Here is a 20578-nt window from a genome sequence, read left to right on the forward strand (position 1 = left end):
TCAGGACATCACCCCAAACTGCATCCCCGTTCAGACTGACTGCCCCTCCGGGGGTCTCCTCACGGGTACATTTCCGGTGCCAAGGTCTTTTATAGTTACTTTCTCTGCCTAAACCACCGGCTTAGTCCCGGTAAACTAAGACTGCATCTTATCTCCTTTTTTAATTGCAACAAGCTCTTGTTTTTCATACTACAATAAGTTTTTTTTTTCCCCCACATGGATAACAGATGAGATGTCTGTTGACGAGACAGGGTCAAACCATTGAGCTACTCGATTGCAAAATATTTCTGAAATGAAATTAATAGCAGGTGTTCAGAATGCATGAACAACATGAAAGTTTTCATCTTCTATCTGTGAAATTCTAACTGTATTCTAAGGCATGCACCGTGCTTGGAGCCGGGACTTCAGAAGGGAGGAAGTCAATCACGGTTTCCCAGTCCAGGGGAGGAGAAGGACATGACGCGACCCGTCACACAAACTCACAGGCTCCTAGAAACAGGCACAGAAAACGGGGAGGGTTCCACGGGAGAATATTTTTAGAGTGACTATCCAGGAAAGAGGTCCCTGAGTGAATATTAAACCAAGACCTAAGGTTACGTAGGAGGGGACGTGGGGAGTAAATGGACTGAGAAGTGCACTCGGGTGTGGGGAGTACTTGGCAGGAGAGTTTGGGTGGGGAAGTCTGTGTTTTGGTTTGAATCACCGAGAGAAACTTCTAGGTGCGAGGAGTTATCAAAGGCCTGAGTATTAAAAGATGTGCCTTTAAAAAAAAAAGATTTGAAAAAAAAAAAAGAGGTTTGAGCCACATGATGGGAGACCTCATTTTTTCTAATAATTATGAAGAGGCATTGCCAGGATTTGAGCAGAGGTGGAGGAGTGGGTTCATGATATGGGTCAGAGCCAATTGATGGTAGCAATTACAACTTTATGTATAGTCTGATCAAGCATACTAACTGTTTTCATTCTCACAAAGCTGAACATTTCTGGGTGTGGAGGAAATAGATAGATATATAAATGTGTATATAACACTTAAGTTAAACATTTTTATGTTTATATATACATATACATACGTGCATATATATCCCTTCATATGTGTATACCTGTACACATACATGCATATACACATAGAAATACAAATTTATATTTGAAAGTATACTTTGAGATTAGGTTTAGAGCATGACTCTAAATTCCCATTATTGTTACTTAAAACATCTACAAGTTGAAGTCTAACTTTTAGGCAAAGATTCCCAGCTGACGACCAGGTAGCTGTTTCAGGATTGAGTAGGCAAACAATCACAGGGAAGTTACAGACTGGATAAGCTCTCTTTTTCTCTTTTTACATTTTTGGTTCAGAATTTGTGTCATCCTAATGACTTCTATTATAGAGAAAAGAAAACAAAGTAAGTCTAAAACTGAAGCCAAGTGTTAGTCTCTGCTGTTGTGAAGCCGTCTAAATAACAAAAGGCTAGATGTCAACTAGCTCAGGAATTCATCCAGTGGGGAGGGCTCCAGGACTGGTTCTTGGGGCCCCCCTGGGTCTGCCTACTCAGAGCCCCATCTCAAAAATTACTGTGGATTAAACAAAACTGCCAAATCATATGGGGGTTGAAAAGAGCAAAGCTGATCTGAGGGCTTTAGCGCTCCAGTTGGCCAATGCTACTTTCTTTGTGTTGGGTTTTCAAAGAACTTAGAACCAAAAAATACTAGTGTCTATTCTTCCTGGTCAGTGAAGTTTCAGCCGGTGTCAAACCACCCTGGCTTGGATGGGACCATTTTCCTCCTGTGGATCTAAAGAAAGATTAATGGAACCTTCATAGACCACTAAAGAAGAATTATAGGGTCTTTAGGGCTAAGTACAAATTGTGCACAAACAAAAGGAAATCCCTTCCCTTTCCAAGTACACTTTGCCAAAATGGAGTATACATTATACAGGCATAACGGGATTGCTGTAATGTCCAGCCACATAAACACAAAAACATGGAAAGATCTACACGTTCATTACATGTATAAGGCATAAAACTTTAGGAGGTCTTCGAGATGAGCCACCTCAGGTTTTGGAAATATTCTCTTGCTTTTTTATTTTTATTTATTTATTCTTTAGAATCTAGTCACACTTTTCCTAAAATTGAGAAGCACAGAAAATAACCTCAAAATGTCATTTGGCAAAACTTCAGGGGTATATCTGTGGTGTGGAAAAAAAGAGAGTTCAAATAAAAGATGTTAATGTGCTGAATTTTCTGCCTTGCCACATGTGTGCTGTGATCTACCTCCTTCATTTTCTCCTTTGTTTTGATTTTAATTGCATTCTTAAATTAAAGCTCACCCAAGGAAAATCATCTTTTCATTTTTTTTTCCAACTTAAGCTGCTCAGAAACTACGAATGCCAGCACTGAAATGGTAATATTCAGAAATTCCAAAGCGATGTAATTTTACAGGAAAGATTACATCTTTCAAAATAAATTCTATTATGTGGCTATACATGGGATATAAACCTAATACATGAGGAAATTGAAATATTGATCTCATAGTTCAGTGAACATAAAACCTATATATATTTAGGCAATCACTCATTTTACAATTTCCCAGAACTCTTAGGGTCTCGGGCATTGGTGCCATTATAATTATAAGTTATAATTTTTATAACTCAGTGCTAAATAAATGGGAAGTTATATATGAAAGTATATGCTCTCATTGTCTGTCTTCCTTCATTCTTTTACAATAGAGTTTTTTTAATGAACACTGGTAAAAATTGTTAATGGTACTGGTTTTACTTTTTAGGCCCTTGCTATGGCTCAGGCAGTACTGAAATTCTTCAGGTGTAGTGTCTTTTAAATCCTCATGACATCCTGTGAGTAAGTACCATTATACCCATTAAACAGTTGAGTTCAAGGAGGCTTATAGAGGTTAGAGTTCACCTTTCCATGGTTACACAACTAATAAATTGTCATCGGAATTTAATCTCACTCATGGAAGAGTACTGCTAATTTTTTTTTTTTTTTTTTTTTGCATTTTTCTGAAGCTGGAAACGGGGAGAGACAGTCAGACAGACTCCCGCATGCGCCCGACCGGGATCCACCAGGCACGCCCACCAGGGGTGGCGCTCTGCCCACCAGGGGGTGATGCTCTGCCCCTCAGGGGCGTCGCTCTGCCGTGACCAGAGCCACTCTAGCGCCTGGGGCAGAGGCCAAGGAGCCATCCCCAGCGCCAGGGCCATCTTTGCTCCAATGGAGCCTTGGCTGCGGGAGGGGAAGAGAGAGACAGAGAGGAAGGAGGGGGTGGGGGTGGAGAAGCAGATGGGCGCTTCCCCTATGTGCCCTGGCCAGGAATCGAACCCGGGTCCCCCGCATGCCAGGCCGACGCTCTACCGCTGAGCCAACCGACCAGGGCCTTAATTTTTTTTTTTTAAATACTGAAAACATCCTTAACTTTCTATTTGTATAACAAATATGCACCATTGTTTATAAAGGCAAATTATCTTTTGATAGTATGGCCACTAGAGTCAGATCACCTAGGTTCAAGGCTAGTTTCTACTGCATGGACAAATAATTCAAACTCTCTATAGTGTCACTTCAATGCCTATAAAATGGGTTATGGTAGTATTAATTCATAGGAATACTGTAGCGGTTAAATGAAACAATCTTCCCAAAACACATTACTTGAGACAAAAAGTGCATTCAATAAGCGGTAGCTATTGTTATTACTATTATTACTACCACTATTATTGCTATTAGAGAAGAGGTTAGCCCGCATCAACAGGACTTCAGTGAAGCTGAGTGGAATGTTCCCTGCCTCTGTAACTGCATGCTGCTGCCCCTGTGTTCTCAAATGGTTTTAAAAGATCACAAACTCCTCTATCTCTCGGTCTCCACCAGGACAGACTTCCCGAGGATAAGCCCCAGGAGACCGGGTCTAAGGCACTGTAGGGACTGGGCTGGGGCAGCCCTGACTGCCCCAGGGACAGGGGAAATGTTCCAATTGTTAATCTGATTTTTCTGCCACCTTACTTTCCCTACCCATAATACTCTCCTGGGTTGAATCCAAATGAACTGAGCTACTGCTGGGTGCACAGCATCATGCATTTTCTGTGGCTACATTTTGTTGCCATGTTTTTTTTTCTCCCCTCAAGACTCAGAAAATTAGCTTATTTGATAACTTCCTTTCTCTGCAGGTAGTGATGCTACATGCGATAGCTACTGTGAACTTGCACCGCTGATGGCTTCAAAATATTTATATTTGTGCAAAGAAATAAAGAGTTATTACAGTGGGGTAATAATGCAGACGTCTTTAAGTTTTAAATATATACACTGTTTTCCCTGGCTTGGACTTCCTCGGTATCATTTGATTGACCACAGGCTGCAGGCAATTGATACGCAGAGATAAGCCTAGACAGTTCTAGGCTTGGGGAAACTATAGTGCTGTGGATGTGTAGTTTTATTTAGGTTTTTTTCTTAAATAAAGCTAGTCTTTAAGATGAAGTACTCCTAAAGACTCTAAGGGAATCAACTTTCATTAAAAAACATTGAAAATGGAGAAAAGGAAGAAAATCTGAATATATTAAAAAGCATTGAAAATTTTGAATCAGTATGCCTGGGTAGTTTATGGTTCAGTAAACAATTATATGTAGAAATTACTGAATAAATGTCTATTGGGAACAATTCCCTCTATTGTATGGTTTTTTTAGAAAGATGAATCAATTCTGCCTTATAAACTTTAGTTAAGAGAGAAGCTGATAACTAAGGACGAGATAGGAAATAAGGAAGTCTCACAAGAAAAAAATGGATGAAGCACAAATAATTAAAATAAAATAAAAAACTAAGAGGAGAGAATGAAGCAATGATGCCTTCCTTGGGCCTTTGAGGGCAGGCAGGTTTGTGTTTCGGTAAGGTGGTGGAAGAGCAGAGGAAACTGTCACAGCGTAGTCTGAACACACACCATCTGAGAAGGGTGGGGAACCGTGGTAGTTTGGTTTGGCCAGAATTGAAGGGAGTATGAAGAATACCAAGGGAAGAAAGGGTGGAAACTACGTTAAATTAGGATCAGATGTCCAGCACGCTATTCTAATAGCTCTTTACTGCTATAGAGACAGCTCAAGGATGAGGGAAGAAAGGAGTTTTAAGGTATTTTTGTTTTCTAGTTCCCACATTTGTGATGTCGTTTTTAAGTGGTTTTACTATATTAAGTTTTGTGTCAACAAAGAAAGCTTTTTTTTATATATAGGAAATAATTGTTACAACCTTAAAATTCATGGTCTAGGATAATGCTTACAAAGTCATTAGGCCTTAAGTGTTATCACTTGCAGGATCTAACGTGTAAATTCTTTCTGCCCTGTGTTCCTTCATGTCCCCTTGGACTTTTCCTTAGTGTAAGGCCACTAAAAGAGCACCATGTAATTCCTCAGTTAATTTCTCTGGACTTCCTTTTATGCAGGTAAGGTATTTCACCTGCCTCAATTTCTCTTCATGGCTAATGAGTATCCTTCCATTGACCCCTCTGTCATCCCCACCTTCACTTCTTTTGTTATTACCCCTCGTTTGTCTCATCATTTTCCTGCCTCTTCCTTCTTTTATAAGAGCAATATTCCATTTAAGGGCCACATTCTCCTGACCTAATCACTTTCCCGATGCCCCGGTCTTCCACAACCACTCTGGCTCTTAGGATTCCAACACGTGAATTGGGGGTGGGAGGTGGGACACAACCATTCAGATCATAGCAGTATGTGAAACCAAATTCCCCTTTGCTTGTTTCTAATGAAAATATGCATAGAGAAGATAGGTACAGTGAATTGAAAAATTATTGAGAGGTTTCTTGGTGACTCTGATGTTAGAAAACGAGAAACTCATTTTTCTCATACATGGAGAGGCTTCAGGCTCTACTGACATGCTGGGTCCATCCACACAACAGGGATGTGACAGAAGACCCCTCCTCTGGGTACTGCTGGACGTGGAGACTATGTTTTTCTCTGAGTCTCTTGGTTTTACGTTCCTGGAAGCTGAAAAGCTCCTCTCTGGTTTTTTCTCCTTTAAACCTGTTGTCAATACATTCCCTATAATTTCAATAGTTGTTTTGTTTTTTTTTACCAGAAAGTATAAACTCTCTTTTTATATCTTTTCTCTGAATCATCCTGGGGTGATTTTATGATACTCAAAAGGCAATCTTACTTCCTTAATTTGTCTAGTCCGGAAGGATACTTTCTTGTTTCCTTGGGGTGCACAGTATAGTTCTACGAAAATAACAATAGCATTTTCTATGAGATATCTACAAAAACAGGAAATTAATTTTGGGATTTTTTTCTCAGTTATCTATTGCTGTGTAATAAGCCAATCAAAAACGCTATGGTTTAAAACAGCAACAATTTATTATTTCTTATTATTCTGTAAGCTGACTTGGCTTATATGGTGGTTCTTCTACTCTGTGTGCTGTTGGTTGGGGTCTCTCATTTGACTGTACCCAGCTGGCAGTTGGGGTCAGTTGGAAGTATTGGCAGGTCCAAGAGTCTTCACTCACATGTCTGGGCTGTCTTTCTCCACCGCATGGCCTCTTCATCTGAGCTTGAGTTTCTTCATAGGATGTTGGTCTAAGAAGTCTTGCGTGGTAATTGGCTTTCAAGATAGAGAAAATGAAACCTGTCATTTCTCTTGAGTACAAAGATCCAGCGCTGATCTGAAGATGGAAAGATAGACTGCCTATTGATGAGTGGAATGCATACAAGGAGGGAAGGACTTGAGGGTGGCTATCTTCCAAATTGTCTACCCGAATTTGCTTCCTAGCCACAGTATTTCCAATAAGCAAAATACTGTCACCCTCTGGTGGGAACGTGTCTTTGCATTACAGCAGCGGCCTAACACCCAGCACATCATCCTCTCAATCATGCCCAAGTGCCATGAGCCTCAGTGGGTGCAACTTCTCATACCGAAGGTGTTTGAATTAAAGTACAATATTTCTGTTTTGCAAAGTCTGACACAGACTGGTGGGTTGGAAATAGGCTCACTGCAATATATAGTCATGCTAAGAAAAGTGGGGACTGGAGGTCAGAGAGGCACATAGAAATTACTGGCTCATTTGCACACGTGAACCCAGTTCTCCCTATTCCAAGGGCAGAGACTATTTACTCTTTAAGGCTCATTTCTGCCCCCTGGTTTTGGTTCTTTGTAAGCTCTTGGCTTTGCTCTCTGAGCTATTAGATCAGTGGTTCTAATTAACATCCCTGTCGATATGACAAAAGTGAGTATTGATTAAAGTATACTCCAAAATAATTTGCCAAAAGTTATACAGCTTGACTGAAGGAAAGAAGAGAGATCATCATGTCTTCTAGCTAGCTTGAGCCAAGACATTTGAGTCCTACTTGACTTTTAAAGCACATTGTTGAACCCCTTCCATGTCTTACCTTGTTTCTGTCTCAGCTTTGGTGTGAGTTCTCTGTTTATAATGTCACCAGATACAGGACAAAAATCCAAGTCCTACAAATTGCAAATCCAATTAGCACACTTTCATGGTCCTCCTATAATAGACTGAGAGCATCTGCAATGCAACTTTCATCCCTTTAAAAGCACCTTCATTTAAAAAAAAAAAAGAGAAAAAAAGAGAAAAAAGCACTATTTTGCAGATGGTATTATGGGTTTGTGACTGTGAAAATAAAAATACCTCCTACCCTTGGAATTGTGAGTTGTGAAAAGAAAGTTATGGTGAACAATTCTGCTTGAAAGTGGGAAATGTGTCTCTCACCTTTCAGAATCAGCTAGTTCTAGTATCACGCAGTGTGGACCTCACCTTTCTGTACTGGATTCTCATTTCCTGGTTGGAATTACCTCTTTAAATATACCTATATCACTAGAGCTAGAAGGTACGGCGCCATCATTACAGCATAGACTGAGGTGACATTTTAAAATAATACTTTATGCCATATAAAATAGAGTGAGATCAAAATAATGTAATCACAGCCTTTTCTTTTTTGTCTTTTTAAAATCTTCTTACTGACTAGTTTCCCTGTGCTGTATTTCACATCCCCATGACTGTTCTGTATGACAAATGTGTCCTTCTTAGTCCCTTCACTATTTCCACCCATCTCCTAACCCTCTTCCGTCTGACACTCATCAAAATGTTCTCTGTCTCTTAGCCTGGTTCTACTTTTCCTTTATTTTGTTTTGTTGGGTTTTTTTTTGTTTGTTTGTTTTGTTTTTAGATTTAATTGTAGGAAGATATGTATGCCATTTTATTGTTTATATTTTTATCTTTATTTTTTTCTTCTTAAAGAAGATCCCTTAACATTTTATATAATAGTGGTTTGTTGGTGATATACTCCTTTAGCTCTTTCCTGTCTGGGAAACTCTTTATCTCTCCTTTGATTCTAAATGATGGCCTTGCTGGGTGGCGTGATCATGGTTGTAGGTCCTTGGTTTTCATCACTTTGAGTATTTCTCGCCACTCCATTCTGGCCTGCAAAGTTTCTGTTGAGAAATCAGCTGGGAGTCCTATGGGAGCTCCCTTTTTGAATAACTAACTGCTTTTCTCCTGCAGCTTTTAAGATTCTCTCCTTGTCTTTGGCCTTTTGCATTTTAATTACAGTGTGTCTTGCTGCGGGCCTCTTTGGGTTCATCTTGTTTGGAATTCTCTGTGCTTCCTGGACTAGTATGTCTATTTCTTTCACCAGTTTAGGAAAGTTTTCTGTCATTATTCATTCAAACAGATTTTCCATTTCTTGCTCTCTCTCTCTCTCTCTCTCTCTTCTCCTTCAGGGACCCCCATGATGCAAATATTCATATGCCTGAAGTCCCAGTGGCTCCTTACACTCTCCTCATTTTTTGGTTTTTTTTTTTCTTTTTGCTGTTCTGACGGGGTGTTTTGCTTCTTTACATTCAAAATCTGATTCTCAGCTTGTTCTACTCTTGTTGATTTCCTGTAAATTGTTCTTCATTTCAGTTAGTGTATCCTTCGTTTCTGACTGGTTCTTTTTTATGGTTTCTATGTTCCTTTTTATGCTAATTATGTCTTTGTTGAATCTCTCACTCAGCTCTTTGAGCATCTTTCTAACCAGTGTGTTGACCTCTGTATCCGATGGATCGCTTGCCTCCATTTTGTCTGGTGCTTTTTCTGGAGAAGTCTCCTGTTCTTTCATTCGGGACATGTTTCTTTGTCTCCGCATTCCCTGCTGCTGCTTCCCTGTGTTTGTTTCTATGCATTAGGTAGAGCTGCTCCATCTCCAGACTCGCTAGAGTGACCTTGTACAGTAGGTGTGCCCAGTAGCACAGCCGCCCCAGTCGCCTGAGCTGGGCACTGCAGGTGCACCCCTGTCTGAGCTGTGTGCAGTGTCCTGTTGTAGTTGAAACTTGATTGCTGTTGGTGTCAGTGGGAAGGATGGACCCCCCAGGCCGATGAGCTTTGAGAACTGGCTGTGACTACAGCAGAGGAACTGCTAGGCAGGAGTCAGCCCTACAGAGCTAAGTGAGGCTTTGATGCTCACCGAGTCTGCCCCTTGAGTGTGTCTGTGTCGTGGAGGTAGTAAGGTTGTAATCCGGCATGGTCGGAAGCTGTCCACTGAGTGCAGTGGCTCTGGGGCCTCCCAGGAGGTGCAAGGCAAGCCACTGAGTGACGTGCAGATGGCTGCTACTTGTGCTGTGCTTGGAGGTGCTCAGGAGAGGCCAAGCTGTGAACCAAGGCTGGCTGACACTAGTGCCAGGCCTGGGGCTACTCAACAGTAGGTATGGGGGGGGGGGGGAGGGGGAAGGGGAGGGGCACAAAGAAAACTAGATAGAAGGTGACAGAGGACAATCTGACTTTGGGTGATGGGTATGCAACAGAACTGAATGACAAGATAACCTGGACATGTTTTCTTTGAATATATGTACCCTGATTTATTGATGTCATCCTATTAAAATTAATAAAAATTTATTTATTAAAAAAGCAAACAGTCGGTATGGGGAACGCAGAGGCCAGATGCTGCCTGTCCGAGAGACGGTAGGTACGCCCAAAGCTTGAGCCAAGACAGGCAGTTCGTATGGAACGGCCACTGAAACAGCGTGGGTGGGCCTGCTTGTAGGGTGGCGCGGGTCTCAGGGATCACTGAGCAGGGCAAACAGTGTGAGCAAGGGCGATGGAAACTCAGAGATGGAGCCCACCTGCCGGCCCTGTCAGCGGGGGCAGGGAGGTTTCTCCGCAAAGGAACAATGACCTCTGCCAGCACTTCTACCTGGCAGAAAGTCTGCCCCCTTCCCAGCTCTGGCCTTGATGCCTGACACTTCAGTTCCTCCCCAGGGTCTTTTCAAGCTGCTGCCCCAGTGCTGCCGCTCAGAGGGAGCGAGCCTGAGTAAGTCCGTGCGTGGGCCCTTTAAGAGGAGCTGCCTGGGACCCCCGCAGCTCCTCTTCTCACTCAGCCACAGTCCCAGTTGCTTTTACAGCCAGAAGTTATGGGCACTCCTCTTCCTGGCGCTGGAACCCTGGGCTGGGAGGCCTGGTGCGGGGCTCCTCAGGGGGACCTCCACAGGTGAGACATCCCTCCTGATTTCAAACCACCACATGTGGATGCGGGACCAGCCTGTTTAGCATCTCTGTCCAGCTCACCTGTCTAGACATGGCTTCTTTCTTTTTAAATCCCTGGTTGTAGGACATCCATTCAGCTAGATTTCAGGTCGGTCTGAATGACGGTTGTTCTGTAGTTAAGTTGTCATTCTGACGTGGTTGTGGGAGGATTCGAGTACCACGTTTACCTACGCTGCCGTCTTGACTGGAAGTCTTCCCTTTGTTTCACGAGGCATAAAACATGGGAGAAGGGGCTGGGGGTGTGGGCGGGCTGGGTGAAAAAGGTGAAGGGATTAAGCAAAAAAAAAGAGAGAAAACCTTAAAAACAGACAACATTACTGTGATTACCAGGGGGGATGGGGCGGGGGGTGGAGGGAGGTAGAAGAGGGGAAAGGGGGATGAATGGTGACGGAAGGAGACTTGACTTGGGGACATGAAGACAATATAATATTCAGAGGATGTATTCTAGAACTGTGCACCTGAAACCTATGTAATTTTTAATAGCCACTGTCACCTCAATACATTTGATTCAAAAAGAACTAAAAAAGAAACACACACAAAATAAATTAATTATGAGATTTAAAGCATTTTAAAGTAGTCGATAAGGAATTTATCTTTCTTACTTAGTAATATACAGAGTTGGGGCTGGATAATCTCTAAAAACCCTTGAAATTTTAGGATTCTGTGGCCAGAGACTTTCTGTGACCAAAAATACTGACCTATGTTGTATCTTCTTAGTCACATCTTGTGTCAGGAACACCCAGAGATGCAGTAGCCTGGTTTTGAATTGCACTTTTCCTTTTTAATAAGGAAAAATTTATCTCAGAAGGATAGGTTGACAAGGGACACGGTGGATTTTCAAAATTAACTGTGAAATACAGATCATCTGGGTCTGACTGAAAACCATGCATAACCTTTGTTCCCAGATAGCTCATTTCAAAAGTGTCACTTTTTGCTTAGTCAATGCACCTGTCATTATACTATTTTAAGCATTAAAATTTGTGTTCTGGAGATGAACAGAACACTTCTATCTTTGGGTTTATTAGAAATAATTTAAAATTCATTCAATAGAAATAAAAATCACCTTACATTATGGTTGAATGTTAAAATTTGCAATGCAATTTTGTTGTCTTTTATTAGTAGTATTTCAGTGTATATACATATATATATATATGACTTTTCTTTAAGTAACTTCTAAATAAATGACTTCTTAAACATGAATTTTTCTTTCATTATTAATTCAGCAGAGTGAGGTTAAAGTATACTTAATTATGTGACAATGTTGCCTAAAATTTCAGACTTTACTTAATATGGGTTAAATTGTTTTTTTTTTTTTTTTTTAAAGTATATGTGCCCTGGCTTGTTGGCTCAGTGGTAGAGCGTCAGCCTGGCGTGCAGGAGTCCCAGGTTCGATTCCCGGCCAGGGCACACAGGAGAAGCACCCATCTGCTTCTCCACCCCTCCCCCTCTCCTTCTTCTCTGTCTCTCTCTTCTCCTCCAGCAGCCGAGGCTCCATTGGAGCAAAGTTGGCCAGGGTGCTGAGGATGGCTCTTTGGCCTCTGCCTTAGGCGCTAGAGTGGCTCTGGTTGCAACAGAGCGACGCCCCAGATGGGCAGAGCATCACCCCCTGGTGGGCATGCCGGGTGGATGCCGGTCAAGCGCATGTGGGAGTCTGTCTGACTGCCTCCCCGTTTCCAACTTTAGGAAAAAAAAAAAGGCATATTTGACAGTTAAATTTTTATCGGTCCCTAAATTATTTATTCAGTACTTGGACTAAGGCAAAAGGAGTTGATAAATGGTAGGTGGAGAGAAAAATCAGTTCATGAGGAAAGAAATTGTTTCCTCCTCTGATTATCCAGAGAGAACCAGGAGATTGTAAGGGGGGTAAGGAGTGGGAAGCAGATGATGCTTGGGAAAAAAAAGGGTTCCAAGATTGAAGAAATGAAGAATTCATTTATGTGTCCCGATCATCTGTAATTTACTTAACACTTTACTCTCTAAATAATCCTCAATATTCTCACTTCAAATTTGGATCAGCACAAAGGAAAAGGAGCAGGAGACAAAATGTGCTTGAATTATATGAGTCTGTCTGCGTTAGTCCCTTTTCAGCACACAGGGAGGGGCAGAGGGGAGAAGCGTGCCCACATAATGAAGCCTTTTCTGGGCAAGGGTGGCTGGAGAATTGCTTCAGCCTGGCGGGCAGCAGGACGGAGTGGACTGAGGCGTCAGTACGCCAAAGCAAACAACAACGGCGAGCAAGAAACACTCAGAAAACAGGTCGGAATGAAGGAGCCAATGCCGGGGCACAGTTCAGAGGTGGCGGCATCAGACTGGGGAAATAAAACCCTGAGGACAGGCCAGGTGGTGGGAGGGGCTCCCGGGTGGCTCTCTGGGACAGCCACCTCTGCATTCAGCTGTAAGGTGCTCTCTGTGGGATGGTTTCAGGGGCTGAGGGCGTGTAGGGAAGGAAAGGAGAAAATTGCATTTAAAAGGCTGGGAAAGTGTCATATCAATTCTTAAAATCACAAAGCCAAGTAAGGTACTCCAGCTTCAGAGGAAGAAATTAAAGCGAGTGTTCCTCCCTCACTTTACGGGCCCTTTGGTAGGACTCAGTAAATGCATAGTTATCAAAGTGAGCTTGGGCTGCCATAACAAACTACCAAAGACTGGCTGGCTTAAGTAGCAGATGTATATTTTCTCACAGTGTTTGAGGCCAGAAGTCCAAGATCAAGATAAAAGCAAGGGGGATAACTGTGCGCCTTGTTGCTATGCCCTGACATGCTGAGGAGAATGTTAGAGCAAGCAAACTTTCTGGTGTCTCTTCTTACAAAAGCCCTTATCCCATCCGGATGAGAGCCCAACCTTTCTGACCCCATCTGAACTTCATTATCTCCTAAAGATCCCAGCTCCAAGTACCCTAACATTGGGGATTAGGGCTTCAACATGACTTAGGGGGAACACAATTCAGTTCACAGCAACTGTCAGTTTTGATTATCTCAGAGTCACCATAAGAGTCACATGAAGCATACACACATAACACACAGACACAGACAGCAGACTGGCATTAGCCGGAGGCGAAAAAGGGGTGGGGCGAAGGTGAGGTTGGACATAGGGGGAAATGGGGACAGAAAGAGATTGCTTGGGGCAGATGCTGCATGAGCACGTGTGCAGGTGGTGTTATATTGAGTTGTACACTTGAAACCTGTATGGTTTTGTGAACCAACGTCATCCCACCTAAGTCAATTAATAAAATAAAGAAAAAAAGTAGTTACATATTATACTTTATTCCCCTTTGTCAGACAATATCTGTACTTGGTTTGTCACTGAAATGATCCTCATAGTACAAGTGGATTCTCTAAATTCCTTCCTGATGACTAGTTGTTCTACCTTAATTCTAGCTACATTATGTTCTAGACTAGAACCTTCTCTTTCTTAAATCATTTTATAAGTGAGAAGAGTCTTTACTTCATTTTTTTTCTGTATCTTTGGCAAACAAAATGAATCGAATTTGCTGACATTTTGAATGCCACCCAAGCTTTGTTCTTGCTCATTCCAAAGGCCGCCTTCTACTCAATGTGGGAAGAGAGATGTGGGCTTCAGGGTTGCTCATGAGGATGATGTATCTGTGAGCACCATGTTATTTCCAGCAGTACCAAGGACTTCCTTACTAGCTGGGAATCTAGGTTATGGCCTCGCCTCAGTGCAGTGCTGGTACTTAGGTTTGGGATCAATAGATGCTTGAATTCTGCCTGTCTTATTAGTATTTCTCTCCACGCAACTACCCAAGTCGAAGTTGGAATGCCTAAGTTTGAATGTCTGACTTTAATGAAGGGTTAAACAACACAAAGGAAAAAAGTATGGAGATAAATGAAAATTTTATTCGAAGTATGATTGGTCCCATCTAATAAAGTTATCCATCACATGGACACACATGAATTCTTAGCTTTAGATTAACCCTCCATTCTCAGAGCACCTTGCTCTTCAGACTTGTCTGTGGATACTCTCCAGCACTACACCATTCAACCCCTAGAACCCAACAGTCAAAGGCCAATGTGTCTCCAGAGCATAAGGTACTCAGTTTAGAATGATATGCCAAGATGGAGGATGGCAGGAAACACGCTTGAGAAGACAAGTCTGGGTGCGCATTTGTTCTACAGAATCCTGACTCTTTCAAAGTCCCTCCAGAACTAAGTCAACCTTGTTCAAGGAGGTATAATTTTACTTTATTCAAGCTGATTTTGTTTTGACAGAGTCAGAGAGAGGGAAAGACAGACAGGAAGAGAGAGAGATGAGAAGCATCTCTTCATTGCGGCACCTTAGTTGTTCACTGATTGCTTTCTCACATGTGCCTTGATGGGGGGGGGGGGCTACAGCAGAGTGAGTGACCCTTGCTCAAGCCAGTGACCTTGGGCTCAAGACAGGAACCTTGGGCTTCAAGCCAGCGACCTTTGGGCTCAATCTGCAACCATGGGTCATGTCTATGATCCCACGCTCAAGCCAGTGACCCTGCGCTCAAGCTGGTGAGTCCACGTTCAAGCTGGACAAGCCCGTACTAAAGCCAGATGAACCGCACTCAAGCCAGAGACCTCGGGGCTTTGAACCTGGGTCTTCTGCATCCCAGGCTAAGGCTCTGTCCACTGTGCCACTGCCTGGTCAGGCCAAGCTGAAATTTTTGTATATAATCTAATGACTATTTACATTGTGAAAATTAACATTTACAATAGATTTCAAAAACAAAAAAAAATTTAAGCCAGTAGGAGATACAGAAAAGAGCTATTGGTCACTTTGGGTCCCTCCCAAAGAATTCTCTGAATATTTTCACCCCATTATGTCTCTAGACTTTCCACTTTTTGCACTAAAAGACTTTCTTGTTATAACCCCTGGAATATACATCTAGTTTTTTTTTCTAATATGAGTCAAGGGAAACATCTAGATTCATTAAAAGCCTTCAATTCAAAAAACTGTTTGATTATAGTAACTAAAGTCAACAACATGGGCACAATGCAAGTGAGTATTTCAAAGCAGGCATGACCTAGAAAAGTGAGAGGCATAGTCACTTCTAGAATATTTGATTAGTTCCCTTTCTCTGAAGGCACGATTGATGTGTAACGCAGCTGCCTAACTAATCTTCACTTCTCCTTCAGTAAGTTTTAGAGAAGTTTCTGTCTTAAGTATGCTGGTTGATAAAAAACAAGGGTAGTTTTTGATTTGTTCCTTGAGACCCTCCTTCCCTAAGTTTGCCAATTACAGAGAAGCCTATTATTTCCTCCAAGTTTTACACCTGGAAGCTCTTGTCAACTTCCATTACATGCTACCATTTACCATGAGCAGCTACATTCTGCCACATTGCATAACGATAATCACTGTAATCATATACCAACACAATGAGATAATGAGATAATAACAAGACTCCAGTACCTTCCCTGTGTGTTAAACAATTAATTTCAGTCACAGACATGTTGCCAGACTGTTCCACCCACTGTATGGTATCAGAAGTTTATGTCTCATCATGGGGACGGTGGGGCTGGGTGTTTCCAGCAGGCTGTGGGATGTGGAATGCCCTGGTCCACATATCTGTGAGTTTCCAGAAATTATCCCTGAAGCTGACACATCATCTTTGGGATTATTCTCTGGCAAAATTCTCGATCTTATTATGTGTCAGGGCAACGTATCTAATATCAATTCATTCCAAGATAGCATTTGGGATATCATAAGAGATCTTAGGAACAAAAACAGACAAATACACCCTAATCAACAATACCTGAAGATTTGAAGATTAACTTGTCTAGGCTCATAAGATTTTCACATCCATTTCCCCTGAAGTATCAGACCCATCTTTATAGAATTTATTATCTGAACTAAGGCAGAGATTAAGTCTAGCACGCTGGGACATGTTTATCCTAAATGAAAGCCAGATGTGATTATGTGCCATAGCTACATCATTAAAAGGACTCAGTCCTCGTGGTATTTGTGTGACAATTTGTGATAACAGAAACTGTAGACTTTTTTTTTTTTTTCCCTGAGCTTCTCCCTTAATTCTTGGAGATCAAACTTTATGAAATTTATGTTTGTGTGTTAGCCAAAACGTTTCCTCTGAAGGTTTCTATTTAGAAATTCTGTGATAGGACAAATAGCCCTGGTTTTAAAGTATTTACCAGTGCTGGGTTGTTAACATTAGTTTGAAGATAATTATATTACTATCGTTCTGTCATCAGATTATTCTACCTATGGGAAATATTCGACTTTTGTTTGATTTTTTATTCTAAGCCTCAAGTTAGGAGTGAAGCCGACTACCCCTCCCACCAAAGTGTACAACTGCAAACCCAAGTGCAAATCATTTTTGAAAACTTTCCCATTGTACTCATCGATGTCACTTTTTCCCCCTCTCTCATTATTATTATTATTATTATTTTATTTTATTTTATTTTTTTAGTTTCGGCTAAACCAAGACCCAATAGCGACGAATATTCAAAGAAGATCCCTCCTCCGAAACCGAAGCGCAACCCGAACACCCAGCTGAGCACCTCCTTCGACGAGACGTACATGAGGAAGCACGCGCCCAGGAGGACGTCGCTGCCGCGGGACTCCTCGCTGTCGCAGGTGGGCAGCCCCGCGGGGGACCCCGAGGAGGAGGAGCCCGTGTACATCGAGATGGTGGGGAACATTCTCCGAGACTTCCGGAGAGAGGACGATGACCAGAGCGAGGCCGTCTACGAGGAAATGAAATACCCCATTTTTGACGACTTGGGCCAAGACTCCAGATGTGACCTTGACCATCACAGCTGCTCTTCGCAGTGCGCGACGCCCACGGTGCCTGACTTGGACTTGGCCAAGTCCTCAGGGCCCTGCACTCCCAAGGGTTTGCTCTGTGACATCCCCCCGCCCTTCCCCAACCTGCTGTCTCACCGCCCCCCCCTGCTGGTGTTCCCCCCGGCCCCCGTGCAGTGCTCCCCGAACTCGGACGAGTCCCCGCTCACCCCGCTGGAGGTCACCAAGCTGCCCGTGCTGGAAAACGTGTCTTACCTGAAACAGGCCGGAGCGTCGCCGTCCTCGCTGCCCCCTCACACCTCCAGCCACCCGAAACTGGACAAGGACCCGAGCGGGGCCCTCGGGCCTGCGGCAGCGGCGGCAGCGTCCGTGCTGTCCTCGTCCCCTCCGCCGCCGTCCACTCTGTACCGAACGCAGTCCCCTCACGGCTACCCGAAGAGCCACTCGGCCTCCCCGTCCCCTGTGAGCATGGGCAGGTCCCTGACGCCCCTCAGCCTCAAGAGGCCGCCCCCCTACGACGCTGTGCATTCTGGCAGCCTGTCCAGGAGCTCGCCCTCAGTGCCTCATGCGACCGGCAGGCCACTGTCGCAGGACAGCAGCAAGATGGTCAACGCGGCCGTCAACACCTACGGGTCGGCCCCCTGCGGCTCGCGCTCCAGGACGCCCACGAGCCCTTTGGAAGAGCTCACCAGCCTCTTCACCTCCGGCCGGAGCCTGCTGCGGAAGTCGTCCAGTGGCCGCAAGTCTAAGGAGCCCGCAGAGAGTAAGTGTGAGGCGGGGCGGGGGCTCCCGGGGACAGGGTGTGACTTCCCAGGGACAGGGTGTGACTTCCCGGGGACAGGGTGTGACTTCCCGGGGACAGGGTGTGACTTCAAAGTCCGCGGTGCGCTTCGGTGCGCAGAGCGCATGTGGACAGGGCAGGATCCTTAGTCCTTCTAGCTGAAAACTCTAAAGGTGCTATCTGTCTTCTCCCGGGCTGAAGGAAATAGTAGGCTCTAGAACCCAAGGTCAGAATCTGCACAGTCACCTATCCGTGTAAAAGGGAGAATGCTTTAAAAAAAAATAAAGTGGAAAATCTAAATTCTTAACAGTGACTCTGGTAAGTCAAACCAAGAAAACAGACACCGAAATGTTTAGGTAACGATCTTGATATGGAGGGATACATTTTACATGCAAACATGAAATTGATAAATGTTAAATTTCTCTCATATGAAAAGCCTGTTTGAGCTCATCTGTGTTGGAAAACCTTTGCTAGAAAGAATTTGGGAGGAAATTAGTACTTTTGTTTTAACATAATGAATGATTCTCTCTTTTTGACAATAGTCTATGTTGTTATATTCTGAACTTCACTCTAAACTGGAATAGGCTCGCTGTTGCCCTTTTAAAGCAATGGTAACATCTTATTCTTATGGTACTCTTCCCCCATTCCTCCATACATACAGCAGGGGAAAATCACTAAGTGATTGATAAACAGGTGGTGAAGGTTGTATTTACCACTGAATTTTAAAGACCAGGAAAAGTCTGCATCTGAACGTCTCATCCTATTCAGAGCCCCAGATCACTCGATAAGCACACAGTAAAGTCAAAACAGAGCCAGTTTTCACAATGTCCATTTCATTACATTACACCAGTTTCCCTTATTTAAAAATGCCTTAGGCAACTAAGCTGATAATTTATCACTTATATCTCAAATGATCCCAACACAAGTTTTGTTATTTATCTATTTATACAGTCACACCTCTTCCTTAAAGATAAAGAAATCCTTAATAACTTTTTTTTCCCCTGAAGTGAGAAGCAGGAAGGCAGACAGACAGACTCCTGCATGTGCCTGACCGGATCCACCCGGCATACTCAGGAGGGGGCGATGCTCTGCCCATCTGGATCGTTGTTCTGTTGTGACCAGAGCCATTCTAGTGTGGAAGGCGGTGGCCCTGGAGCCATCCTCAGCCCCAGGGCCAACTTTGCTCCAATGGAGCCTTGGCTGCGGGAGGGGAAGAGAAAGACAGAGAGAAAGGAGAGGGGGAAGGGTGGGAACGAGATGGGTGCTTCTCCTGTGTGCCCTGGCCGGGAATCGAACTGGGACTTCCATATACTGGGCCGACACTCTACTGCTGAGCCAACCCGCCAGGGTGAAATCCTTAATAATTTTGATGATGAAGATGATGACAACACTCTTCTGATAATTAACATTCACTGGTAATTACCAACCACTTATCTTGTCTACTTTTTTTCTTCACCCAGAGAGATATATGAAAGCATTAGCTGCTTAAATAATTACTCCCCCCAAAAAACATTTTATTTACTTGATTAAAAGGCAACAGTTTATATGTTAGACATATCTGAGTTAAATATACTCAAATGTGTATAATCCAATATTTTAAAAGTTATTTTAAGAATTGAATTAAAAATTAGGAACAACTTATTTCTAGAACAATGTTTCTCAGCTGGGCCATTTTGCCCCAGGGACATTTGGAAATGTCTGAGACATTTTTGGTTGTCAGAACTGGGGTTACCACTGAAATCCAGTGGGTGGAGGCCAGGGATGCTGCTTACCGGCTTAGAGTGCATAGGACAGCGCGTGGTTGTCAGAACTGGGGTTACCACTGAAATCCAGTGGGTGGAGGCCAGGGATGCTGTTTACCGGCTTACAGTGCATAGGACAGCGCGTGGTTGTCAGAACTGGGGTTACCACTGAAATCCTGTGGGTGGAGGCCAGGGGTGCTGCTTACCGGCTTACAGTGCATAGGACAGCGCGCGCACGCGCGCGCGCACACACACACACACACACGGATTATCTGGTCCATAATGTCAATTGTCAGTAGTCAATAACGCAAGTTTGGGATACCCTGATCTATATTTATTAAAGTTTAAATTTGTTCAGAGATGATAAATTTGGTTTTAATACAGATCAAATAAAAGGTTTTTGGGAAAAGGTGAAGAAAAAATATTTTTTCTTTTCTTTTTTTTTCCATTTTTCTGAAGCTAGAAACAGGGAGAAACAGTCAGACAGACTCCTGCATGCGCCCGACCGGGATCCACCCGGCACGCCCACCATGGGGCGACGCTCTGCCCACCAGGGGGCGATGCTCTGCCCATCCTGGGCGTCGCCATGTTGCGACCAGAGCCACTCTAGCGCCTGAGGCAGAGGCCACAGAGCCATCCCCAGCGCCCGGGCCATCTTTGCTCCAATGGAGCCTTGGCTGCGGGAGGGGAAGAGAGAGACAGAGAGGAAAGCGCGGCGGAGGGGTGGAGAAGCAAATGTGCGCTTCTCCTGTGTGCCCTGGCCGGAATTGAACCC

General features: G+C 43.5%; 1 protein-coding gene across 3 annotated transcripts in view; it reads left to right on the plus strand.

The window, feature by feature from the left end:
• The window catches only part of NYAP2 (neuronal tyrosine-phosphorylated phosphoinositide-3-kinase adaptor 2), a 242646-nt gene that overhangs the window by 139217 nt on the left and 82851 nt on the right, over positions 1–20578 (plus strand). For all 3 annotated transcript variants that reach the window (XM_066345791.1, XM_066345792.1, XM_066345793.1), the window contains one exon: positions 16946–18043. In XM_066345791.1, the coding sequence (XP_066201888.1) occupies positions 16946–18043 (1098 nt within the window). The remainder of the gene's footprint in view (positions 1–16945; positions 18044–20578) is intronic.

The sequence above is a fragment of the Saccopteryx leptura genome, chromosome 7, assembly GCF_036850995.1.
Source record: "Saccopteryx leptura isolate mSacLep1 chromosome 7, mSacLep1_pri_phased_curated, whole genome shotgun sequence".
Taxonomy (NCBI): Eukaryota; Metazoa; Chordata; class Mammalia; order Chiroptera; family Emballonuridae; genus Saccopteryx; species Saccopteryx leptura.